The sequence below is a fragment of the Rhopilema esculentum genome, chromosome 21 (assembly GCF_057945365.1).
Source record: "Rhopilema esculentum isolate cy_ngs chromosome 21, ASM5794536v1, whole genome shotgun sequence".
In the NCBI taxonomy this organism is placed as follows: domain Eukaryota; kingdom Metazoa; phylum Cnidaria; class Scyphozoa; order Rhizostomeae; family Rhizostomatidae; genus Rhopilema; species Rhopilema esculentum.
In genome coordinates, this window is record NC_142835.1 from 7,300,554 (window position 1) to 7,327,473 (window position 26,920).

Sequence of the window (26,920 nt, forward strand, 5' to 3'; positions counted from 1 at the left end):
GATACCTCAAGGTATTTCTGCATTGTGAGATTTCTTCTAGTGTTTAGGAATAGAAAATCATAATAAACCTCAGAAGTCAGTACATAAAAACCAGGCTTTGAAAAATGGGCCTCGATGGGTAGTGGAGATGGTTTTAATTATTTGTCTCCTCTTCAGGCATACATGCAGCATCACCGATTGCCTTATGGTATCAAAAAGCGCGTGATTCACTGGTTTGATTATGTTTGGTCCAATAACAAGCATCAAAGCAGTGATGAGGTACTGAGTTGCCTGCCGAAAAAACTCCAAGCTGAAATTGCTATTCACGTCCATCTTGATACCCTACGCAAATGCAACATGTTGCAAGACTGTGATACTGGTTTTCTTTATGAGTTGGTTCTTCGTCTCAGAATACAGCTCTTTTTACCAGGTATGCAGTTAAATAATGATATTAATTGAGATGCACTTTGTAACTAAAAAAGGGTTGTTAGTACTGTATTGAATTGAATTGCATGGTTTATCTAACGTTAGCAGTTACAATAGTGTGAAAGTTTCGTGTTTTTTGTAAACTGCGCATTATTTATGCAAGTTCGAATATATTCTACTAATGTGGATCGGAGAACGGAATTTTCTTCTATTTTCCAAGCCAGACAAAAATTTACAGATTTACAAACATTTGATGGTCACACTTTAAGTACAGTTGAACCTCGCTATCTCGGACCCCGTTTACACTGTCCCGGGACAATTTTGTACCGTTACGGTTCGCAAGTGTTTACACTAGCCGTTCCGTTTACACTGTACCGGTACAGTGTAATGGCTTCAGAATTTAATGGCAGAATATTGTTTAGAAGAAGCTGTATTTAGTCAACCAAGGCTTTTATTTTGCCGCCGAAGTCAACAATCGAATTTTTATTGAGAGTTAAAATGGAATGGAAGGCCGATAAAAACTTTACTTGGACGAACGACAAGGTGGCTTTAATTTTCAGTGTTATTTTAGACTACAAAACTGCCAAGTCCAATCAAGGCTTGGACTGGGAAACACTACAAGCCTTTTCTGTGGTCGTCTTTTCTTCAGAATTTCCTTTTCTTCAGAATTTGAGAACGTAGTTACGCCACAATCAAAGCCTCGATTACCTGAAACAGCCATACAAAAGACCTCTTTGTGAATCCGTGACAAAATCGTCTCGGATAGGTGTTTACACTGTCCCGTTCAAAAACGGAACCGTGACGGTACAAAATTCGTTCGCTTTCAAAGCAGGGTCAAAACTGTTCCGGATAGCAGAGCAAAATCGTCACGGTTCCACAGTGCTAGTGTGAACGCAAGGGCGAACCGCGACAGTTTTGTCACGGTTCCAAACTTGCACGGGACAGTGTAAACGGGGTCTCGAAGTTTCAAGGGAAATAAAAAGAAGTTCGAGATAGTGGGGTTTCGAATTATCGTGTTTTATGGGCTTCTAGCTGCTAAACAACCTAAAAAGGTTTCTATCAAAAAGAAAATCAGAAAATATTGGCATTAATGCACAAAATTTTAAAAATCTTTAAATCGTTTTAAAGAACTATGTTGACGTTGACTGTTGCTGACGCGATACAAATTCGATTTCAATCATGCGTGTGATTAAACGCGGGTTATGTCTCTCTTCACTTTCTTTCTCAAGGAAGGCACTTTGCAAATACATGGTATCCAATGAATCTCTAACTTCTCTTTTAGAAGAGGGACAGCTCTCCTCTTCTTCCTCTTCCCACCTTTGTCTTCTGGTATGTCATAGCCCTGACTATGTTTTGTAAGTTCTACAAGGATGTCTTCATCATTGATGGTAGCAAAATTCTCGCATTGACTAACCATCGAGCTCTGCAAATTGCTCAACTGTTATCTCTGAAGGTGCTAACTCTGCATTCCTTTCTCTGAGACTCGAGAGTTCCTCAGTGAGTTCCCTGAACGGATAATCCTCGTCGCTTGCAGCGTATCGTTGTGAATCTAGTGATATGCCTGCTTTCTTAAAACAGTTTATGACACTTGAGGCTTCAATTGCATCCCAAGATGCAACAAGAATGTTCTTTGCTTCCAAAATAGTAAACTTAGGAAGGGGTTGCTCACGATCAATTGCACTGATACGTTTTTGTACGGCACGCAGTCGATTCTTGGCTTTCAATTACCTTATTACACCTAGATCCATAAGTTGCGTTTTAGGTGTTGTGTTTGGGGTAAAAAGATGAACTTAATTGCCTTTAAACCTTTCGCCATAGGATGTGCTGGGCAGCTGTCAATAATAAAGGCAATGCTCCGCTTTCACCTTCAAATCGCCTGTCCTGTTTTTTACCCACTCCTCAAAAAGCACTCCACCCATCCAGTTTTTTGCTTGGGCTCTGTATCTGCAAGGTAAACTTTGACACCTGTAAAACAGCATGGCTTGGTGGACTTGCCAATAACAAACATGGGAAGTTTCTCTCCTGTAGTACTAGCAGCTGCCAAACCTGTCAGTCTGACATTGCTCATTTTTCCTCCGATGCACTTCTCTGATTTTAAAGATTTTAAATGGAGGCTCTTGCTTGGTAATGCCTGCTAAAAGAGGCCCATCTCATCTGCATTGTAAATGTCCTCCAATTTATACTGGCTTAGAATCGGTTTGCAACACTGTTTCTGACCATGATGCCGTCATTACTGGTGTGCATGAAGCAATTTCTCCCGAAAAAGTTTTGAAAGAAATGCCATACCTGGCTTTCCATCTTTCTATCCAACCGTTTGATGCTTGAATTTTCGATTTCAAGCTCTCTCGAATACTGTGTGGCTTTTACTTTCAAAATTTGTCCACTTATTGGAATATTTGAGCTTCCTGCAGATAAAAACCACTTATAGATGGCTTTGCCTAAATCTTCATTTGCTGCTGCTTTTGACTTCAATCTTTTCGGGTTGTTGCCCAATTCATATCCTTCGAAAATCTTATCCTTGTTTTTTGCATCAAGTGGACAAAGTATTGCGTGGTACCCCGTATTCAACAGCAACATCCTTATTCCGAGCTCCTCTCTCACTTTCTTTTAGGGCTTCATATTTTTCTCTCAAAGATTTACACGAAAGTTTTTTTTTCGGTGCATTCATTTTTGTAATCGTGAGCTTATGTAATAATGCAGCACAATGCGGTATTACTTTTTGATCAGTCCAGTAAAGTTGCAAATGCACGGGTTTGTGAGAGGAAATACAAATCATTGGATACGCGAGGGCTATTCCAACAAGTGGGTATTAATTGGCTAGCGCTATTTTGTTAACAGAAAGCAAAGCATCAGGAAAGGCCTTTAATAAAAAGTTAAAAAAGAGAGGCGAAACAAAAATGGAAAGCTTTAAATTTGAATCATTTGTGAAAGGATATCATGTGTATCGTCACACATGGATACCCATTATCAGCGAGTGACTAACAGCAATCCAAGAACCAACAAATCTAGTTGACAAGTATGCCGTGTGTGTATTGAAAAATGAACACTACACTACATGTTCATTTTTCAATACACACACGGCATACTTGTCAACTAGATTTGTTGGTTCTTGGATTGCTGTTAGTCACTCGCTGATAATGGGTATCCATGTGTGACGATACACATGATATCCTTTCACAAATGATTCAAATTTAAAGCTTTCCATTTTTGTTTCGCCTCTCTTTTTTAACTTTTTATTAAAGGTCACTTGGAGAAAGGACAAACTGGAAAATTGGCGAAAACCATCTTTTACTTTCTCCGTGCGGAAAAACAAGGAATATTGGAATTCAGTGAAAAAAGACTTTATTGACGTTTTAAAAAGACAGATAAGCAAAAGCTAAATATTTTCATGAAATATGTGTCCAGTGAAATATTTGATTAGGAATTGAATTGACAAAATGATTTACATTCCTTTCTCACGTACTTAATAGGTATACGAATTGGCGCTTCGTGCCGAGTTGATTTCCTGTTTTTGCCTGTTGTTATTTTTAAATGTTCAAGTTAAGCAGTAGTAAATGACCTGTTTTGGCCACAAAAATTGTTCGAGATAACGAGGAATTCGAGTTAAGCGGAGCTCGAGTTAACCGGAGTTTCGTTAGTACTTAACATTATAGCAAATCCAAGGGAAATGAAAGCCAGTTTGAGTTATCAAGGAGTTCGAGATAAACCGTGTTCGAGATATCGAGGGAAGCCACAGCCAAATTTAGCTAGGCCTGTTTCCTCTACGACTACAATGCCCTTACTGCTAATTCTTCTTATTTTGGCTTTAAGAGCAAAAAATTAGTTAGCTGAAATAAATTGTTATTTTTTTAATCCCACTTTTAATACTCTCACAGTTTTTCATACTTTCTCCATTTCCTACTTTTCCTTTTTTAGTGGAAGCTATCTAATTAGTATATGCATATGTTTATCAGCCATTACCGCTATTTAGCTTTATATCTTATCTATTTGAACCCTTTTTCCTTTTTCCATCTTTCTTTTATAGCTATCCAAACTTTTCCATTATCTTTAATTTCTCCTGCAATTTTTATCAATTGCTACCCCTTTCTCGGCAAGGTCTTGTAGACCCTGAATCTGGCTATGGCCATTTGAAAAGCCTTCATCTGCACTATCCCCATAAGAAAAAGCTGATGACTTTAAAATTTCAATGGATCAGCTACTTTTGAGGCATGTTATTTGTTTTAGGGGATTACATATGTAGAAAAGGAGACGTGGGGCATGAAATGTACATTATACATAGAGGCAAGGTGGAAGTCGTATCTGCAGATGGCTGTGCTGTGTACGCAACCCTGGAGCCTGGGTTCTACTTTGGAGAAATCAGTTTGCTCAATATAGGACCATTTGGTAATCGGCGGACATCAAATGTGCGGTCTGTTGGCTTTAGTGAACTATTTGTCATAACAAAGCAGGATTTGAATAATATTCTTGCAGAGTACCCGGAAACTAAAGATAAAATCATTTCGCTAGCGAATGAACGCTTAGCGCGAGATGGCAAGACAAAAGAGGAAACAGTATCAGGATTCAGTACTCCTCAAAGGTAATATTCTAAATTTCGTTGAGGAGTGCCCCCTTCCTCTTTTTTCTATTTTCAAAATTATTTTGATGATAAAAGAACTTATTTAAATTTGAATCGGTGTGTTTTAGGATCTCAAACAGCTGATACTTTAATAAAAATCCTTTTCTATGAATCACGTAATTTTTGGTGACCCAACTCATATTTGTTATAGAAAAAAGTTTTGCATCATTGTTATGTTGCAACAACCTACTTTAGCAAGATGACTTCTGTGTTGCCGTTGTGCTTTTAGTTTGATAGCACAGTATACAATTTCTTAAAGGGCGTTGGCAGTTTAGCAGGTCTAAACGTTTGGAATAAAATTCCACATTTCATTCCTGTTTCTTAAACTTTTACTGTCGTAAAAATTCATCCTCGATTCCATGCTTTGTAATTAGAAAAAGAAAATGATTGTCTTGCATTAGCCAATCATATCCACGGCACAAGCCCCTTAATACCATTAGGCAAAACCCAGCAATAATATCTGCCCGGCTATTCAAAATACCTCAACTTATTGTGTTTTCTTCTATTTGAACTTTAGATCAAGAAGGCCATCTGCGATAGCGGAGCAAGCCCCTTCATCACCAAGCAAACAGGGGTCTGGTGAAGAGAAGTTTTCAGATAGACTAGATCAGCTAGAGAACCACATATACATGAAAACGAGACTCGATCAATTACGACAAGAAGATAGATTATCTCGCATGGAAAGTGCTATCAATATGTTACTGGAGGAGAAAGAATAAGTCAATTGTGATTGCAATGTGCAAATTAATCGCCTACAGGAAATTAATGTTGGGCAATTTTCTAACATAACTGATTCTCAATAGGCTAACTCTAAACCAGCAGTATTTATCTTACAGAGAAAGTGATCTGTTAAGAGTTTATTTGATCTACGTAATGGTGATTGGGTACAGGCAATCTGCACATTAAATGGTTTATATTTGGGCGTAGAGTGAAATTGCAAAGGTACTGGACACCTTTAAATTTAGCTGCACTTAGTATAAAGAATTCTCTATATTTTTTGTCATGGAATTACGCGCGGAATGGTGACATGATTTGTTTACCACAGTAAAATAACATGCAAAGCAATTATTTGTATCACTATTACATTAACAACTAAAAGGACACTTAAAGTGGGCTTACTTTGTTGAAACTGGTAGAACTTTAATTTGTTGATCATTGAGTGAAACAGATAAAATTTTCTAAGGTTTTTTTGATTCCATAGAATCTCTTGTAATTTAAAGATAAATGCGATAATTGAATTTAAAATTATTTTTAAAGGACGTTTTGAAACACATTCAACTCTGTCTGATTCATACAGGTGTAATTCGGACTTTTACTAATTCAAAAGAAATTCTCCGGACACTTGAAAATCTCTGAATAAACCCTTGTAAAAACCTCTGTAATCCGGATCTCTGTAATTTAAACCTTTCGTTATGCGACCAATTTTGTTGATCCCTTGTGGAAAAACCAGAGTTTTCGAATTACACAGAGTTGACTGCAGTTATTAGAGGGCAATTGCCCCTCCAACCCTAGTAACTTAAAAGGGTTATGCTTTATCAAATCTCTAATAAGGGTTATGCTTCATTGGAGTGAATTATTTTTAAAATTAGTTACTTTTGGTATAATTGTTGCAGACAATAATGTTGCAACCCATTGAATCATTAAACTTTGCTATAACAACTTTATGCTACTGAAGAACTACATTTTCTGTAACCATTGTGTATGTCGAAAAATATTTGGTGAACATTGCATTGACGCAGCTGGATCTGCTATATAATTTTTGCATGACGCCTGGCCTGTTTTGGAAGAAAAGCGGTAAGCCAGCTATCTTTCATTTGCATCCTCTTATCACAACTTATCATTTGCATCCTCTTGGTTGCCAATGTATGCATTTACAAACTGTATCCAACATACCAAATCAGTTAAACATTCATGTTTACCAGATGTTTGAAATCTTTTTAAGTTCTCTTACTGTTTTTTATTCTTGTCCTCTCATTGTTTTTGCTGCCTGAGATTGGAAAACATTTTGCATCTTTGCATGTTATAAATGTGACTTCATTGTTAGTCTTCTCATCCCTGTTGTTGCACATTATAGCTGTGTACCTTCCGAATGAATCAAAAGTTAATTACACTCAGTAGAAAGGAACAAAAATATGCTTGGCTCATTAGTAAATAATATCTTTTAAGATGTCTGCTTATCAAGCCTTGGTTTGTTACTATCAATTCTTGCCCTCAAAAAATCATTTGAATTTGTTCTTGGCTTGTATTTCAAGACAGTGTTCATTCAATTGTAGAATTAATATGCAAATCAGCTTTATAAATGATCTCAGAATATTTAAGCTGCATGAAAGTATTTGCATATGATGAAGAACTTTAGTTCAAGAGTTTCCTCTTAAAACCTTGTCGCTCGATTCATTTCACAGTCTGTGACAGAGTAGTATGCACTGCAGACCAAACTCATCATTGAAGAGTCAGGTCTACCTCCTACTCTTCCATGAGAATTCGAGGTTACGGCCCAGGCTAGCATTTGGCTGGATTCACACAATCTCGATACATTTGAAGGAAATTCTAATATCTTATTTATCACGGACGCCGTTGTGAGCGCAAAATTTTTCCTAAATTTGATGTCGTGATAATTTTTTACATGCTGGCATAGTGGTGTGGTCAAAAATTTTGCTTCAAGCATTTTTATTTTGAACATGAAACCTGAAGTAGACCATCCTTTGCAGATAAGCTGAGATATTGTCAATGAAGTATTGGAAATTGCTTATGGGTTACAGTTACTTAGCCTCAGGTCACAGTCATTAGAAACAACGTCAAGTTTGATCCAGAAAAGAGCCTGCGTTCAAGTGGTTATCTTTAATAGATATATAGGCCGAAATGACCCTTAATCTATTACAACAGAACAAAATGACATAAAACTTTAATAAAGAATTTAAAAGGCCACAATGCCAATGATAGGTCGCATATTGCAATATTTTGCAGATTTAAAGCGATCTCTTCAGATTCAACTAATGTTTTGTGTATAGAGGCATCTTATGGGATTATTTTAAAGCGTGTGTTCTGATTTCGAAATCTTTCAAAGTAGCTTTTATCATTACATTAACAAGGACGGCGACACAAATGCATTGCAATAGTGGTTTCCTTCTATTGAATCCATTGACAGCCCAATACTTGATAAAATCAGTAAATTAAATCCATGTAAAGGATTCACTCTACTGATTTAAATGTTAATTTTAAATGTAAATAGTTGAGTATATATGACAGGTAATGCCATTTTCCCAAAAGGATATGATTTAATGTGCTATACAACGGTAAGATATTAATATTGCATTAATAGACATCAAACTGCCTAAACTTAAAAATTAAGACGCCCGAAGAAACAACTGGAACACTTGGGAGACATGGGTGATAAAGATATACCATGCTTTTTCTTTGCACTTTTGAAATTTGCTGACAATGTATAATTTCTCCCGCGCCTCATGGGACAAGGCAGCCATTCAATTCAATTTGCCACGCGTACAGCCACATAAACAACAACACGGCCTAGGCGACAAGGCGGCAAGTGAGCAAATGGAAAGTGTATGTGGGTAATAGCTCTTTTGAGAACAGCTTGCATCATGAAATACTTTGGAATGAACTACATTTGATTGAAAATTGATATCGTGGATTGAGCGTCTTTTTGTGTGCGATTGTATTTGGACGCTTCATCTCAGTGAGTTGGTGAAAGCAAAAGTCGAGGAGGTTTAAGAATGGTCCTAGTTTATTTATAAAATTTGCGAAAGGGTAACAGGCAAAATGGTGAAAAACAGCGTTAAGATGTTGTTCAAAATATTAGCGGTTCTACAATTTTTCTTTCCTGTAAACTTTATTTATTGTAATTTGCTGACAATTGACCATCTTCCTAGTTATTTAATTGAAGACATTCTAACCTTGCCGGTTTCAGTTCAAGTTACAAATCCTCCAACAGTTATATTGATCAAAGTATATTTAGAGAGTTCAATTGGTTTAGAACAGATATTATTTCAACGGAAGTACATTCTGCATAAAGATGGTTGTATAACAGCTGTTTTTGATATACCAAGAAAATATTTGTATTATGATTCAAGAAATTTGGACCAAGCAACAGACTACTTTGCAAAGAGTTTAAGGTCACATATATGTATTTTTGATAAAAGAAAAGGAAATTGTGCTATGAGTGAGGAGGTTAATATTACCTTACCTGGACCATTTGATAGAAGTGAATTGCCAACATATAGTAATTCGTGGAGTTTTGAGATGATCAAGCTCAAACAAAAGAAGATGGTTCCATTGTGCCTTGATATAGCTGGTATGTCTTGCTCTATAAATAGAGAAATTTTGATGTAACAGAGAAAAATTCACAAGAAGGTCTAAAATGCATGGGTTCTTCCCCAACCCCCATAATTATTGCTACTGGGTATTTTCATGGATAATCAACAAGGGAAATGAAACATGCAACTCAACATGCCAATTGGCTATGATTTCTATCCAAACTTACAAGCATGTACAAGAATAGCACATTGCACAGAAAATATCTTTAATCTAAGGGAATTATGGCTCTAGTTCCCAATAGGGGGCAGTCTATGCTTAAATGTGGCTTTTCATGGTAATAAAAAGGCAATTTCTAAATGAATAATACCTGATATATTTTGTTTCTCTGAGAAAATATGTTAACTGTCTGTCCTTCTATTGCCTGTAAAAATAGCACCAAAATATAATTTGTTCTCCATCTAGCAAATGGCAAAAAATTCCCTCCTCTCCTGATTCTTCTTTTTTCTTCTAAGACTCTAGTCATACTATAGTTAATCCAGGTTTGATACGAAACCACACATAATTGTTGCTTTAAAGGAAATGTAATATTGTGCCTATAAATCAATTTCATTTTTATTACTTTTAACTTTCAGATGTTGTAGAGTTGACATCAACACCATTGGCAATTTCTGGAAAACATGAACAAGGATTTATAAAGTAATGTAAATTTGCAGATTTTTATGACTTTTGCCTCATTTGAATTGTCAAGCTCTTCCATTTTGTTTTTTGCATCTGTTATCAAAATTCTATGTAGCGTAATTAATCAATTCTCTCCATCCACTTTGAAGTGATACTTAGAGATTTTATAAAAGCTACTCTAAGGTCCTTAATAGAAGAGGGAGTCTTGATAGTTGGAGGGGGGGTCAAAAATTTTTCAAAAAATAAACAAGCAGGGGGTCTTGGATGTCGGGGGGTCGGAAATGTGAAAAATCTGGAAAATCATGTGATGATTCTTTTTTGGGGTCAAATGAGATTTTCTTCTGAATACAATCAATAGCAAAATAACAATTATCACCATGTAATAATGCATCATTGTATTACTAAAATGAGCAGACTAATTATCATTGTGTACATCAGCCAGGCCTATGTAAATTTTTTCGGATGCTATAATACTTTTCTATGTTAAAACTTTTGTACAATGCAACCTCTTCAGTTAAGAAACTTAACAGAAATTTCACTTCTGAAAAAACAAAGGACAAATGAAATAAGGGATATGAATGACTGAATATAAAAATTAATAAACGGGGGGTCCAAATGAGCTCCGGTGGGGTCAGAAAAAAATCCAAAAATTAATAAGTGCCCCCCCTTCTATTAGGGACCTTAGAGTATAAATTTGTCACAGCCCACATCAGATAGCTTATAAGTAGCAACCCCTCACTTTTAAATTTCATTGGTTTTTTGTCACCAAGAGATGTAGCCTTTTCCCCCCAGCCTATGTTGTCCTTTTGAGGTTTTGAGAACATGGGTTGGTAAGTATGTTTAGACAATTTGTAAAACCCTCTTTAATCTAATCTTTACTTTTACAGAAAAATTCAACCAATAAAGTGGCCAACTCATGTCCCAGAATGGGTAAAAGATGGTGTTTTGTCTAGTCCAAGGTAGGAATTCGGTTTTCAATTCTGCATTTCACCCTAATATCTATTAATTAGGGCTAAATGACGCTTGGGTTTGGTTGCCAACTTGATTTCTATGTATGTGGGGTCAACACCACATCTGAAAAAGGTACTAAACTTGATCCACTTGTCGCTTTTGCAAGGCAGACCCCATAAGTGAAATGCACACCCTTTGCATGGAAACTCATGTTACCTTTCAATGTTGGATGCAGCCAGACTCAAAGCTGCCTTTTTTTCATATTTTCGAGAATATCTCAATGCTAACATGTCAAATAGAGGCTACATCAAAGGAAAACAGTTATCCTTCTAAAAGGTCTGTAATGAACTTTGTCAATTATTACGGCTTTGGGTATTTATGTGATGGTATTTATTGAAATGTTCAGAAATTTGCTTGATAACACGTTCTAAAATATCAAACCAAAGTAAATCAAAGCACAACGTTATATTGCTGGCCAAAATATTGATACATTGTCTTCAGTAGTCTCATCATCAATCTTCATTTCATTTTAGTTTTATTCCAGGGTTGTTGCTAGCTATTGTGCACAAGGGGATTTCCATGTCCTAATTGCCAACCAAGTGGGTGAACCATCCTCATTTTTGCAATATTATTTTTTTCAAGGAGAGTGCCACACCCCACACGCCCCCTCCTTTTATAGCGATGTGCTTGTTTTCTTCATTCGCCGCTGCATTTTTTATTGATCATGGACCAAAATTGTGTACCTTTCTGTTGTATCTTGATTAAATCACCATGGAGCTTATTAATATGCAAAAATTAGGCGGATACTCATACGGGGGAAAGCATTCAAGGATTTATGGTATATTGATACTTTGTTTATTTTCAGGTTTACATTAACATTATGGGCCTATGTTTCGGAGCCATGCCGCTATGACTTTTGTGAAATTTTGTCACATCGTGATTCCCTGAATTTTCTCACACCTGTCTTGTTATTGACCAAAGCAGGTATGTTTGCAAGTGTCGTTAATATGCAGTTAAGTGTATGAAACACAGAAATTTATCATGTCTAATCATAGGCAATAAAGAAGGTTGCAGGCCTATTGTGTTCTCAGAAGTTTTTCTCGAGAATTGCGGTCTTGTGCCCAGTTGATATTGACTTTGGCGAGTTTTTCGAATCATCAGGAGCTGCAGCGATCAGTTTTTGCAAGAGTGGTCTCTTGCTACTTTTGTTATTCGTACAAACACACGCTATCTACGATATTGCCTTATATGTTAAGTTCAGTGGCGGATTTAGGGGGGGGGCGAGTAGAGGCAGTTGCCCCTCCCTCGACGAGTTGCAGCAAGTCTGGAGCTCCTTTTTTAGAAATTGTGCGCCCCTTTTGAAGAATGTGAATCAGATGAAAAAGTTTCTGAGACCGATAGGTTAATTTGCTTCAAGGATTACCTCAAAGTTATGTTGTTTATTCCAAAAATGAATCTGAAATTGTTGTTTACAGTGTACTCTCGTCACCAATTCTTGAAAATTTTTCAGCGCCCCCCACTACCAACTGCCCCTCCTTCAAGTTTGCTCTGGATCCGCCCCTGGTTAAGTTATAATACCTTCAATTTTGATATTTCTTGTCTTGAAAGTATATTTTGCTCTTTTAAATTTTCTATATCGCCTTCTCTTCTGGAATTTAGAGGATAGCTATAAGGCGTGGTTAGGTAAAACATAATTCCCTTTTAAGTTGCTTGTATCTATTTGAACAACTCAATATTGATGGGTTTTGCTTTGTTAACAGAGATCCAGCCGTGCTTATCATGTTTCTCTCTGCCGCTCAGTAATATGCTTGTATATAGTTACATAAGTATTTCTGATAAGATGGACTCTCTATCGCAGGCCTGATCCATGTGCAAGTTCACAACAGTGAAAGTTCAGGAGAAGCTTTTGTTACCAACCAACCTGCACCTTTGAAGCAATGGTTTTACTTAGTTTTCACTTTGAATGGAAATGAGGTAATTTGGAATAACCGGAAGAGCTCTGTTATTTTTATAAATTTTACGAAAGCTATGAGAAGAATCGAACTTCAGGCATCAGGTCACATCACAAGCGAATAAAGAATATGTGGTTCTTGCATGAAAATATCTTGTTTGGGTTCCTGCCCAATTTGAAAGGACAGCCAACAAATGGTTGTATATTGAAAACTTTTTGAAAACTGTTTGCTTTTACAATTTCGTCTTCATATTTGTGTGTGAAGAAAAAACATGGAGCTTTTAATAAGCGCTTTTAAGCAGCCTTTGTTCTACGTGTCCCGAGACTTTCAGCAAAAATTCTAATTTCTTTGTCTTCAAATAGTTTTTAGGTGTTTATTTCGTTCAAAAATCTTGTACTCCCTTACTAGATTCGCCCCTTTCTTCTCTGAAGGAGCTTAAAAAGATAGAAAGTAAAAAGGGGGATGTAAGGAAAAGTGATAGAAGCGAAGGGAGAAAGTGATTTAAAGAGATGGAAGTAATAGAAGAATGACTCAGAATGAAGAAAGGTGATATTGAGAAGACACTAGAAAGAAAGAGAATGAAATTGGTAAAAGATGGATTTAGGTTTAAGACTCAACATTCCCTGATTCCTGTTTTGCTTGGAGATAAAGAGGTATTTCTATTTGTACTTGGTTGTCTAAACGTGTTTTCTCCGTAGCGTTTACATCTTTTATTTTGATGTTTATTTGGTATCAATTCATGATCATTTGACATGCTTCTCATTTAGGCCCAAATCAGCATAGGAGACACAAAAAACAATGATACTTTTAAGAAATATTTTCACAGGTAATTTCCGGTATCATTTAAGGTTTTCCTTATTGTTTTGAACCCTTTTATTTATTTATTTATTTATTTATTTATTTATTAATTTATTTATTTATTTATTTATTTATTTATTTATTTATTTATTTATTTATTTATTTATTTATTTATTTATTTATTTATTTATTTATTTATTTATTTATTGTTGTTAAAGAAAAGAAGCATTATCCTTGGAAACACATTTGTACAAACGTAATATTTTTGCCAGATTGCAAGATTAAACGTATTGAAAATCCCATTTCAATTTTTTGTCTTGCTTTAAAAGTCTCATGGAGCATCAACCTTTTAAAGTTGCAGATTAAAAACCTAGATCGTTAGACGAATAAAAAATAAACTAGAATAACATTACTTTCCTATTGCCTGGATTCGTCGTGTCGAATGTAGATAAATCGTTGCTAGGTGGTTATTTGAAAACATTTACCGTAAATCCGTTATGAGCATTTAATTAATTACTACAAAAAGTATGAATTTGTTATGGTAATTCCATAAAACGCCACATAGGCAACCTCAGATGGCAACAATCATCAAATGGAGGAGTCCAATTCGAGAATTTACGGTAGCAATGGGGCTTATTCGAGGGGGCGGGGCTTATTGACAATTTGTAGTTCTATGGTGGGGGCTTATTCGAGGGGGGGGGGGGGGCAATTCAAGGATTTACGGTACGTAGATGGAAGAAAGAGGATATCTCAATCTTCAGATGAATCTATTTTGTAGGTTCAATTCACTTGAATTCAAAAGTGAGGCTGGTGTATGGAATATTGGTGGGTATTTCGGATTCGCTGGCATCCGCGGTCTGGTGTGTTGCGTGAAGCTTTATCGAAGGAAGGCACTGCAGCCAGAAGAGGTATTTATATCAACGTTGTATTAAAGACCTTACCCTCAAGTTTGAGTTTTAGACCATACAAATACTGCCAGGGAATTTAGATAATTTTTGTTACATTGTCGCTTTGATAAAATCTCAACGCAGTGCTCTTCAAATCTCTTCAAATGGCAAGTGTGTCATTTCCAACTTCTTGCATCACGTCCTATTTTTGTGCAGGGAATATGGAGCCAGGGAAAAATGTCGTGTATATAGTTTACCTTTGGTAATCGCGACTTATCTTGACTAATCTTGACCAGGGACGGGAATTGACTGATATGTTTTGGAGGGTGTAGGGTACAAAAAACCTATTGTAATTTTGTATTCTTATTTTACTAATTCTATACTTACAGAGCTTTAATATTATACTCTGCCGTTTCCTTTCTGAGAATTCAGTTAATTCTCGGAATTAGCGTTGCATAAAATTTTTCTCTGACGCAAAGAAGCATTGACAATCAAGTTATCAAGTTTTCCGAATAATTCAAAGAATTTAAAAGACTGAAGGGAGGAGGGGGTGCGGCACCGCAGACCCCCACACACCCAATATTTACGCGCATGATCTTGTCAAAATCAAAAACTATGAAAGATAAGTACCATGTTTCGAGCATAACTCTTCATTGCTGATTGCTCGACGTACAGCACGCTGATTACTCGACTTAACTCTTCGTTGCTGATTGCTCGACGTACAACACGCTGATTACTCGACTAAACTCTTCGTTGCTGATTACTCGACACGCAACACGCTGAACTACATTGATTATCAATTTATATAAAAAAAGACCTGCTTAGATTGTTGTGAAGCTGTAAATAAAGCACGCAAATGGAAAAGGAACTGCAAGGAAAGATCGAAGGAATAAATGAATTAGTGAATTGGTAAATGTAATGGGCCTTGCCTAAAAGTCGAAATTTGCTACCGCAAATCGAAAATAAAGTGATGTAACATAACGTGGACTTTATTTGTGTTTTGAATGGCTACCCAGGAACTTAGTTCTGAAGTTGATTTTCAACATTCAACTAGATAGCTTAAACCAATGTTTAGCTATTTTTCTCAGAAGGTCTCAAAAAGTGGCGGAAAATGCTGGAAAAATGGTTTGCATGCTAAAATGCCATTTATAGTGTCTCTTGATGCGCGTTTATCAACAATTTTGCATGCAATTTTGAAAGTATAAATCGATGTTGTCCTCATTACCGAAAACTACAAACGTTAAATTTCTTTTAAAATAGCTAAAGCTGTTCTTGGCACAGAATAAAATGTTCAGACCCCCCTTTCGGCGTCTGATCCTAGTTTCGTGATTCCCAGCTCTCTTAGAAACTTAAACAATGGCCGTTCTGTAGAGATTTTTATTTTTTATTTTTCTTATTAAGGTCTGCCCTGCACAGTCTTATGAACTTATTTTGCCAATTTTGCGACTTTTTAATACTTTTGTCTGGACACCAAAAGGATTGTTCCAACTTGACTTGAGGCTTACACACTTACTTGTGATATTAACTAAGAATCACTGTTTGAAATCGGTGAATAATCTGGTCCATACTGCGAGTATTCAATCTTTTAAAGTGATAAGACATGGTTTGGAAACAGATTTTTTTCAATTGCTTTTCCAAAGCCTTAAATGCAAAATCACTCTTATTAGGCTTCATGTTGATCATGCTGTGAGATCTCCACATGCAAGAACTCAGTTCATTGGTTAGGAAATTTCTACCATGAATCGAGCACATGAAGACAAGAAATTTTTTTAATTTGCACTTGAGAATATGTTATTTTTTAACATACACGTCTTTGTAGTGGACACTTAACAACAAACTAAGCGATCGCGTTCTAGAAATTCATCTCTACCTCCAAAAGCTTGTAAATGTAACTTGTAGGCAATGTACAGCTATACACAAAGGACAATTACGGTAGTCCTACGTGTGTCTAAAATTACAGTACAGTGTTTTTATGGACTCAGAAATATTACATACAGATTTGTAGTTGTTCGATTAAAACTTGATTTGGTAAAATGATTAGGAAGATCTTGATATATTCTTTACTTTTATTGAAAAACACGCTGCCTCATGGCCTTTGAAGTAGTGAGAAAATACAAAAAACGACTGAACGCTATAGTTTTTTAACTCTTTTCAGGCATTTGCTTCTCCACCAACCCCCCCCCCTCCCCCTTTTTTACGAACCTAACTTGAGGGGTTTCGAAATATGCTATAAGTAGGGAATTTGCTTCTCCAAATAGCGTCACTTTTTGTAAGAGAGCTGCTTAATGCCCTCAATAAACATATCCTAAAATACAAACTGGGATATTCCCTTCTTGCATAGATATAAAAGTTTATTTCTATAGAGCAATTTTCAATGAATTGCAACTTCATTATGCATTATTGACAAGTTGTTCTTTAATATGAAACTGCATCATAGTATTCGTCTCTCGTCCTCTAGATAAACACCAGAGAAGAAGACAAGAAAATCTTCACAGCATATAGTATGTTTTCTTTATATCCAGACATACCTTTATGTTACATTCAAGCAAATTTTTTTCAAGAAGGTTATGACGTGTAATGCTCTTACTTCGAAAATTAGTTACCACCAAACAAATTTGACAGACCACGTTAGATCCAAAATTTAAAGATATAATAGCATAGTGTTGTGCCTTTGCGAAACCCCAATCAACATCTAGAAGGGAATGTTTATAGCTCATCGAAGTGCTACAAATTCGCGTTATGCAATGAAATCTTGCAGTTTTAGTTAAAATCTAGTTTTAATTCTCATTCGACATTACCGAAATATTACTTAGAATATCAATGGAAGTTGATCTAAACAAAAAGTGAAGTAATCAGGACCTGAACTCAACTCCAATCTCAACAGGCATGTCGACCTGAGCGGAATTCTCTGCAATCTAAAAAATTCATGACCATTATCAAACCTTGCCTCTTGTGGCCTGCGAACATCAACATATGGCGCAAACATCAGATTATTGTGGCAGCTCTTTTTTCTCAATATTAAAGACCAGTTTTCAAACCGTTACTAGAGCAACAGTTAAAAATCTAATCAAAAAAAGGTTTATGGTATTTTTTGCAAAAAATGTGCTATAGCTTCATGCAATAACGCTTTGGGTGTCAAAAATAATCATTGTTTTTGGCATTTATCTTCCTTCTAACATCACTTACTTAAATTAAATCTCCTCACTTAAAAACGTTCTCCGCAACTGCACAAAATCTAATTTCGCATCTGATCATTATCCATTCCGTATCTGGATACCAACCCCCCCTCTCCCCCTGAAAATGCATCATTAGCAGGTCATACAACAATGTCCATGTTATTGAGCTTTTAGTTGTCAGTTTTAGAATCGATGTACATAAAAACCGCTTCATTTTAAAATTAAGAAGTTTTTTCACCTTTGGACTTGGATTTCACCTGAAATTTGGTATATACCGGCAACACAGAGTGGGCCTGGGCGACCCTCAAAGACATCTGCTTCCATTAATCGGCCTATTTCTATATAAAACTTGTTATATTTATATTCCCTAGCTTAAGCTTTAGATCATTACAATGACGTTTTATACTCTGAAAAGTGTCACAAGAAAAGCTTAGTTTTAGAATATTAAAATGATATCAATTGTGCCTTTGTCACAGATTTTTCACATGTATGTACATATGAAAGCAGTTTAAACTAAGTAATTTTTTAAATTTTGATAGTGACATTTTACCTCCCAGATTTTCCAAGTATATCCCATCGCTGCTCAGTAATAAGACGCAGATACTACTATCTTTGGAGAAAATATGTGCTCACTAAAACGGCATGTATGATAAAAAAGTTCTTAGATGTGTATGGAAAGCAAAGATCCCGGATGTTACAGTGTAGTCAACGAACATCTATTCCAAGCGACCTCCAACCCTCTGTTGATCTACTTGAGAGCTTCTTCAAAGATGGAAAGGCAAAAAACATAAGGAATAGAATTTTATTTGCCAAACAATTAAATATTCGTGGTTTGAATAAAGTTGTAAGTTTTTGTGCTAAATTCTTTGTTATTTATTGATTGCATTTAAAACTTTTCTTTTGAGCTACATTTCGCCTTTAATCCATCCATCATGTTTTAGCAAGCAATTTTCAGTGGTCAATTTGGATAATGGCTTGCTTTCTACTCCTGTTGTGTCCATGGTTTTGAAATCTCAAATAATTTTACATATCTTTGCAGACAAGGGCTGATTGGCTGTTTGTGTGATCCCCGTCTTGAGAATCCCCCAGAAATCCACCAATCACGCTGCTAGAATGAAGCTTTGAAGGCCACTTCTGAGCGTTTTAACTATCCCTCGTTAAAAACCCGGTGTAAAATTCGCCAGCATATTTTGATGATTTTTATGACTGAAATAATCATGAATCTTAAATATATAAATAAGGCGCCATACTCAAAATATCATAGACAGTACAGCACAAGGTCTTTCTAATTTAGCAGTCATAACTTTTGTTCATTATACTTTTTTCAGATTTTGTATCCAACAAATGCAACTCGTCTGCTCGAGATATCTGGTTGTCTTGGGTATCTTGAATCATTCGTGTCCTCTTCTATCTCAAAATATTTTGCCCGAGACGATTCTATAAGCACGAAAGAGGTATAAGCTTTGTTTGCTTACATATTTAAGTCAAACTTAAATTATTTCCTATGGGTAAAAAATATGCGTTAAGAAAACCAATTCAAAAGATTTATGTTTCCAGTGCATAGATTTTGGACAAAGTGGCTTTTTTAAGCGAGAACCACGAAAATGATTAAAAGTTGTTTGTTGTAAAGTTATCCTTTTTGGATAGGATTAATTTAGCATCATGAATACTCAATGCAACAAATATATTCTTTTTAGGCCATATCAAAATTGTTTTATGCTGCAATACAAGACAGTGAGCTGGCCCAGCTTGCATTGTCGTACAAGCACCAGCTTGGCGTTGATGATATGCATAAAGATTTGAACATAGCTGCTGGTAAGTTGTTGTTGTTGTTTCGCACATTTATGCAAATTCTTAAAACATTGCTTTATCGATAAAGAGCCTTTTTGAAGAAATGATATGAACTGAAACATCATCCCTGTAGATCTAAAGAAATATCCGATTTTAAGATGAGGGGATCTTTATTTTGTAATTGGAAAGTTGGCCCATTCCAGTACAAAGTAACAAGGACCGTAACTTCCGAACTGTGTTTGTTGCGTACCTGATATTCGTAAATACCAGATGTAGAGAATGCGTTTACGGGACAACACTGCACTCTAAGATCTTATTACAATGTTGTTTGATAAGGTGTGGATGTCATTGAATTTTGAAAATCTAGTGAAATACTCCAAGATGTTCATATGAGCATGTTTCTTAGTCTTCAGTGATTATTGAAATTGCGCATTATCATTACCTCCCGTAGAAAAGAAGAAACTTTATCATTATATACCTTATTTGCCTTTACAAGCAGGGGGGTCTAACTGATTAAAACCAAGCTGCCCCAAACCGATAGGAAATAGTACTGTACGACTTATGGCGGATGGTGTATATGAGCCGATACTGCAAACAATGGTCTTAAAAGTCAAGTATAGAAATTAAGTCAAAACATTTAACAGTGCAGATGCCTATTCAAATACAAATATTTGCTTTGAAATGCTCGATGAAAACGATACATGTTGCCAATCAATAAACATTTTGTCCATAGATCATTTTGTCCGTAGATCATACACTACCCTGCCGCTTCGTGCCAAAAATATATTTTTAAATTAAGTTTCCAACTGTAGATTATAAACGCATCGGAACTTTTATTTAACGTAAATCCTTCTGTGTGTCCCATGTTGTTGCAAAACTTCCATTCTTTTTTTATATTTTTGGACACAAACCTTTTTTGAACTTACCGTAATGATTTTAATGATCTTTTATTAAATCTTGTCTTTTTTCTTCCATGGTGTTTCTCCGAAAGGGGTTCGTAAAACATTCTGGGCAGTTAGCCAGATCATTGCAGTCTAGTCCTGTTTTTCTGCGAAGGAGGTTTTGTTGTTATTCTCGCTTTGAGTGTCCTAGCTACATAAGCTCTTTTTCTTAGGAATACGTTCATCTTGCTGAGGCTCAATGTTCTTAGCAATTTTTGGTTCTGAGCCTAATATATTTTATAATTCAATCTAAGTGACACAATGTGTAAATTTGGCAAGAATCGAGAAAGGAAGTTCAAATCTTTGCTACTGTCTCTTTTTCATCGTGAAAACATTTTAGGGAGTGAAATATACCAGCAAAATACAAGCTAGACGAATGTTCCACAAAATTTTTATTTTAATGCCATCCTTTGATAGAAAGTTTACTCAAACACTGGATTTAAACACTGGATAAAAATTCAAACTATCCTCGAAATCGTGATCGCTTTATCTTTTTGAATTGATTTATTTAATTTCATCCAATTTTGAGTCTCAAAATTATTATTTTTTCTATATAAAAGACGCGCACATCCTTGAATATATTTTATTATAAGGGTGCACAGTGAGCTCGTTCGAGAAATATGCCACGTTCAGAGCAGACTTAAAGGCGAAGCTTTCCTTTTTGACTTTTTAAGGGTACTCAAAGGCTGCTGCAATGGCGGTGAAAAAGATTTTGGAAAACGAAGAGCAGTATATACACGTAAGTGCAAATCTGCATCTAATGTTTAATGATTGACTCTTTTCTTGGCAATGAGAAAACGTAATATCGAGTTGATTGCAAGAAGTAGAGCTTGGATGTATCAGTATGCTTTCACCATAAGCTTAAAAAAATCTTCTTATTTGTCATGATCTACTGATTAGCGCTAATTAGATTGGGGCATTTCTATCAAATAAAGCTTCTTTTTGCCACAGACACATTCGGAAATGATACGATTAGATGAGGCGCATTTGTATGCAGGAAAACGTGGCATGTCTTCTGATGTGATGAAATGGTTGAAGAGACAAGCTGATTGGGGATCCACAGACGCACAGGTTGGTTTAAACGCTTTTTTTAAAATTATGGCCAATTTCTGCACAAAATGGATGTGAATATGACTATTAGGGGCATTAGCACATTTCCGAAAGCGCTTGCAGGTACAAATCATATCGCTAATATTGAGAACATAACTACCCCCCCCCCCCCTTCTTTATCTCACTGTAGCTAAAGCACAAAAATCCTCCCTCCACTGAACGGCTACTTAAAGTTACTGCAACACTTGCATGAGATGCAAAATAATTTTGTAAGTAATGTAGTATTTTCAAGGGTTAGATTTTGAAAGGGGATTTTTTCAGAGTGCCATCAAAGACTGGCAGTCTTTAAGAGAAGGCTTTTGGCTGCGTTGTAGTTTGATCTTGTTGCATTTTAGAGTAAAATGGCAGATATCCTGTTTCATGGGCAGCACGGCATCGATGCACAGAGGCACGAGGCAGTCAATTTGTACCGAGCTGGAGCGGAGCAAGGCGATGCGAATTCAATGTATAATTTGGGAGTGCTTCATTTACGGGTAATGACAAGATGAACACTTTGAGTTGGTTATTTGAGAGCTGGGACGTACCATTGTCGTAGAAAAGAAGGCTACAAATACTCTTCAAGATTAAATTGTTTTCTTAGTAAAGTCATATGCTGTCCGTTCTCTTCTTGATTATTTTTCGTGCTTTTCGCAACTTAAAATTTCATCAGAGTACAGAAGTGTTGATTCTAACTAGTTGCTGTCTAGTTTTATGGCGATATTCAAATCGGTACTTGACCAGTCAATGTGTCAGTATAGTTGCATGTAGAAAATTACCTATTAACAGAAGATCGATACCTGCTGACCTCTAAACCGATTCCAAAACCCTTTCTGATCATTGATTATATAAATCTGCTTAGACTTTTTTGAAACCCATGTCATTGGTTTCCATACACTGTAGTTATCTGGCAAATCCTGTATGCAAAGACAATTTATTTCAACAGGAATTTTGCCCCCTTATCAAAGACTAGCTGGCAGTTTTCCATACAGTTTTCCACCACTTTTGGTCCAATGCTCTAACATTTTATCTATTTAAAAACCTTCTTTATCAATAGCATCATCTATTTTGTAATTACCTTCTTGCCTCTGTTTGTAATTTCCGTCATTTTTAAATATTTTGTTGGTTGTGAGCTCCAACACAGAAGGTGTTTCTAACAGATTTTGATTTGAAATTTTAACTTGGACTCTGTTTTAGGGAATTGAAGTGGACAAAAACGAGACGAAAGCGGTGGAGCTTTTTCAAAAGGCGGCTATGAAGGTAAGACATACGATCACACAACGGATTTTGTAGGTAGCTTGAAGGTGATAAATATATTCGTATGAAACTTGCTGTAGCAATTTGAAACCGTCCTGTTCTATACAACAAAGGCGTGTGCAGCTCTGCCTAAACGGCATCGAAGACTTTGTTACAGACCGGTATACACTAATCTTCATTAAGTATACACATGTGTACTTTTCAGATGAATATTTCGTTGATAAATTTGCGTAGGAGTTGTCTTAACCATGCTAGGTTTTCTCTAGACAACAAAGTCATTCCTGTGGCTTCTTACAATGCAGTAACTATGAATTTGAGACGCATTCCCCAAGCTAAGCAAAGTTCTCCTATATTTTCTGATATATCCAAAGCATTAAGTATGTCGTACTGGCTGAAATTTGTCTGCAGTTAGTCCGCAGAATACTTACAGGGGTATCAAGAGTGTTTTAAATGGTTGGTCATGTAATAGATAACATTATTTATTCAGAATAAGAATAATTGTCTGCAAAGCTTACAAGATTCCCTAGAATATGAAGCTGCGCTGTTGCTTTCTAAACAGACGGAATGTGTCATACTTGAATAGGCAGAAGGTCTTGAGACAATCAAATTTTGTATTTTACAAATAACCAAGAACAACGAAATTACGTCAAACCTCAGCATACTACCTTTGTAAACTCGTCGAAATCAAATTCTACCAGTTTTATTCAGGCACGAAGCCAGCACTTAAAAGGTGGGCGGGCAACAGGGGCGAAGCCTTAAAAGTTTTTTGGAGGGGTACCGTATTGCTTTTTGCTGAGAAAAAGGCGTGTCTCACTCCTTTTGGGTGTGGTCATAAGATAAATAATTTTTATGCTGCCTTTATGTGTTTCTACTTCAATGTTCAGAATCAAAGATCATTTTGAGGCATTTTTAGTGCCATACTTTGCAAGTTGAGCTGCTACAAAAATATTATAATTATACTACAGTTTGAGAAATAACTAATATTATGTGCCGACAGACAAAGTATGGGGGTAAAGTGCCCTCCTTTAGCGACGCCCATGGCGGGAAATGCCCATGGCTAGTCAACTGAGCGAAGCGAAGGAGCTCGTTGCTTGTTGTTGGAAGGCAAGAACTTAAGTAACGGCATTGAAGAGCTTTCAAAATTTAATATCTTGCAATTGATGCAGACTTTGATACAGATTTAACATCTTGCACCGGATAAAAGTTTTTTGTAATTTTCTTATTTCTAATTTGTGATTTTTGTAGAAGAGTATTGTTATTTTTTTTCACTGGCGATTAGAAATGCAAAAATCTGAAGAGAAGTCTTGTTTTGTATTTTGTTGCTTTTTGTTCATGCATTTCTCTTTTATTTGGTGTAGAATTACACAATCGCTTTCAACAGTCTTGGTTACCATGAACTCGTTAACAGAAAGAACATATCTGGAGCACTGCATTTCTGGAGATTGGCTGCAAACATGGGAGACAAAGATGCAATGACAAACCTTGGTATCCAGTATGAAAACGGTATAACTGGCGTCCTGGAGTCAAATAAAGTAGGTTGATTTTCTTCATTCTCTTTGCGTTTTTATATATTTGTGCCTAATACCATTGTCTACCTTATACACGAGAGCCTTTGAAATACCTAGGCTGCCTTTGGGCAGCAGGTATTTTCTTTCGGGTTTGTAATTCATTTTTCGAAACCAAACTGCAAATTTAAGTTCTTACCATTTGCCCTTTCGTCTGCTCACCTTCTAGACAAAAGCATTCAATCTGTTCAGAAAGTCAGCAGAACAGGGGCAGAAGGATGGCTGTATCAAATATGCAGACTACTTGATTACAGGAGCGGCTGGTGAATTTAACAGCTTTCTTGCTATAAGGCAGGTGTTATTTTGTATTGCTCAATTTTGCTTCTGTTAATTTTTGGTCTGGTGAATGGTATATGCTTTAATAAGTTCTGTAGACAAGGTAGGTGGTTGTGGAAAGAAATACAAAATGGTCTTCTTCTCTGTTATTTCCTATTCCCAAAGGGTCTGTTTTTTTATTTAATTGTGGTAAGGATTGCTGGATGATATTTAAAAATGTCTTATCAAATCTCTCACAACCCCAATTTTAAGTCTAACTACGACGTCTCTTTTTTCTTATAACATTTCCGCGATTGATAAACTACTTTTATTGTTTTATCAGTATATGGAAGCCTATTGGTGCTATCTTTGTTGGTGTTAAGAAACATGATTTCACAACGGGCAAACAGCCGTAGAAATGTGTAGTATGACAATTTCGACTTTTTCGAGATTTTTTTGGTTTTGAGATTAGCTGACGTTTTATTTTTGCGTCGCAGGTTCTACCGTTACGTCGCGGAGCAGCTCCCAACAATCGGTCTTTACCTGCGGAATGCTTTTGGTTCATATGAAGAGGGACAGTGGTAAGGAACAAGCTTAGCTTCTTTATATGCTTGAAGTATGTAGTGCTGCTAGTGCTGCCTTTGGTGACGATGGCAAATAATTATACACTGTTACGGGTGCTTCTTTGGATAACATTGTTGTTTATATTAGAGCTCTCCCCAGCACCCAACATCTCCTTTAGTGACTAGGTAGTCGCTCTTTTTGCAAAATATACATCGAAGTTTTTTGTGATGTTTTATTCGACGGTTTTTCAGTTTGCGTTATAGCGAATTTTTTCAAAGGCTGTTTTAAAATATGACGCCAAGTATGCATATCATCAGATTGAATTGTTTATAACAATTTTGAATAGATGGAAGGAAATTTTATCTTTTATCTCAAACAGACAAGAAAGTTTCTCTAGTTTTTACTAACACTGATGCTTGATGTCAGCTCAATCCGCAGAATCTGCAAATCTGCAAAAAATCTTTTGGTGGCACAAATTTAAAAATGGCTTTTAAAATAGCAAACATTTTACAACATGCTGAACGTGTCAGACGAAAAACTTAATTATATTCTAAAATGCTTACTTTTTTCTAATCCATTTTCAAACTTGAAATTTGTTGCGCGATGTTGCTATCAGGCTTTCTTCAGAGATTCTAACAGGCTTTCTTCAAAAGTTTATTTACATTTTGGTTCTAAAAATTGCTACTTTTTCTGCAGGAACACATCTCTGGTCATGTATATGATAGTGGCAGAGACTGGGTTGGCTCTCGGCTCTTACAACACTGCTTTACTTTGTGAGGAAATGCTGGTTAGTTCTTACTGAATGTTGGTACTTTATAGTTGTACTTTAAGGGGACAGATCTATTCTCCATCTGATTCAGGAACGATATGATGTATAGATAATCGCCAATCACCCCCTGGAATTTAGTTGTTCAAAAATGGCAAAGGTTCAATACCTAAAGAACGCAAAACAGAAATTCACAGAAACTTACCAGCCGAGGAAAGAAGTGTCATACGATGCAGGAAATCTTCTGTAAAATGTTTTGCTGGGGTTTTGCTTGATAATTTTATTCACTTCGAAAAAGGATTTCATTTCCTAACGGGACATTAAATTTGACCGGTTCAGGGGAACGATATTCTGCTGCTCAAATACAAATTTCGTTCCGAATACAAATTCCAACTTACGAATTATCTTTGGGTAGCTAATTTCTTTATTGCCCACGGCCATAATTACTTGGCCACCACTGCATTAAGAAAGCCTGCATTTTAGCTCAATTTCTCATCAATTTTTTATTCTGAATTCTTATTTGTTTTAATGATTTTTCTAGCCATACCACATGAATACTGGCTCATTGGGTGGCAACTGCTCACTTCACTTCTTTAACATATCTGCAAATCTTGGTTGGCCAGCCTGTGAGTAGCATCTCTCTTTTATCATTCTTGTATCTACCCTCCACCTAATAGTGAATGTTTGTCTAGGCTAATGCGGTAAGGACAGCGAGTGATGGGATTGATCTCTTACTTATCATGTAGTCTCAAACCCGCCCATCTAGAGCACCACGAATTGCATTTTCGTCTGCTTTTGTCCACGGGCTGTTCTGCAATTATCCAAAGCCATGACTCCTTACAGTAGCTACTTCAATGATGATTTCAAAATAGTTTTATACAATATTTTTCAATTGGGTGTGTACTGTATTTTTACTACCGACTACATAGTTTTACATTCTAGCACTGCATTAGGAAATAAA

At 36.2% G+C, this 26,920-nt stretch overlaps 2 protein-coding genes across 3 annotated transcripts in view; both read left to right on the forward strand.

Moving 5' to 3' along the window:
• Positions 1-96: 96 nt before the first annotated feature.
• On the forward strand, positions 97-8,204 carry LOC148957672 (cyclic nucleotide-gated channel alpha-3-like). Its single transcript, XM_089114881.1, has 3 exons — positions 97-409; positions 4,630-4,981; positions 5,538-8,204. The coding sequence occupies exons 1-3, from the start codon at positions 115-117 to the stop codon at positions 5,737-5,739; spliced, it is 849 nt and encodes a 282-aa protein (XP_088971007.1). The 5' UTR covers positions 97-114; the 3' UTR covers positions 5,740-8,204.
• A 316-nt stretch (positions 8,205-8,520) lies between these two features.
• LOC148957673 (protein sel-1 homolog 3-like) overlaps positions 8,521-26,920 on the forward strand; it is a 32,363-nt gene continuing 13,963 nt past the window's right edge. For both annotated transcript variants that reach the window (XM_089114879.1, XM_089114878.1), the window contains exons 1-20: positions 8,521-9,329; positions 9,925-9,988; positions 10,858-10,929; positions 11,787-11,905; positions 12,780-12,895; positions 13,641-13,699; positions 14,450-14,579; positions 17,017-17,059; positions 18,292-18,578; positions 19,063-19,188; positions 19,432-19,549; positions 21,141-21,205; positions 21,418-21,537; positions 21,912-22,049; positions 22,750-22,812; positions 24,168-24,341; positions 24,544-24,665; positions 25,127-25,210; positions 25,890-25,980; positions 26,501-26,585. In XM_089114879.1, the coding sequence (XP_088971005.1) occupies positions 8,798-9,329; positions 9,925-9,988; positions 10,858-10,929; positions 11,787-11,905; positions 12,780-12,895; positions 13,641-13,699; positions 14,450-14,579; positions 17,017-17,059; positions 18,292-18,578; positions 19,063-19,188; positions 19,432-19,549; positions 21,141-21,205; positions 21,418-21,537; positions 21,912-22,049; positions 22,750-22,812; positions 24,168-24,341; positions 24,544-24,665; positions 25,127-25,210; positions 25,890-25,980; positions 26,501-26,585 (2,608 nt within the window). In that variant the 5' untranslated portion in view covers positions 8,521-8,797. The remainder of the gene's footprint in view (positions 9,330-9,924; positions 9,989-10,857; positions 10,930-11,786; positions 11,906-12,779; positions 12,896-13,640; positions 13,700-14,449; positions 14,580-17,016; positions 17,060-18,291; positions 18,579-19,062; positions 19,189-19,431; positions 19,550-21,140; positions 21,206-21,417; positions 21,538-21,911; positions 22,050-22,749; positions 22,813-24,167; positions 24,342-24,543; positions 24,666-25,126; positions 25,211-25,889; positions 25,981-26,500; positions 26,586-26,920) is intronic.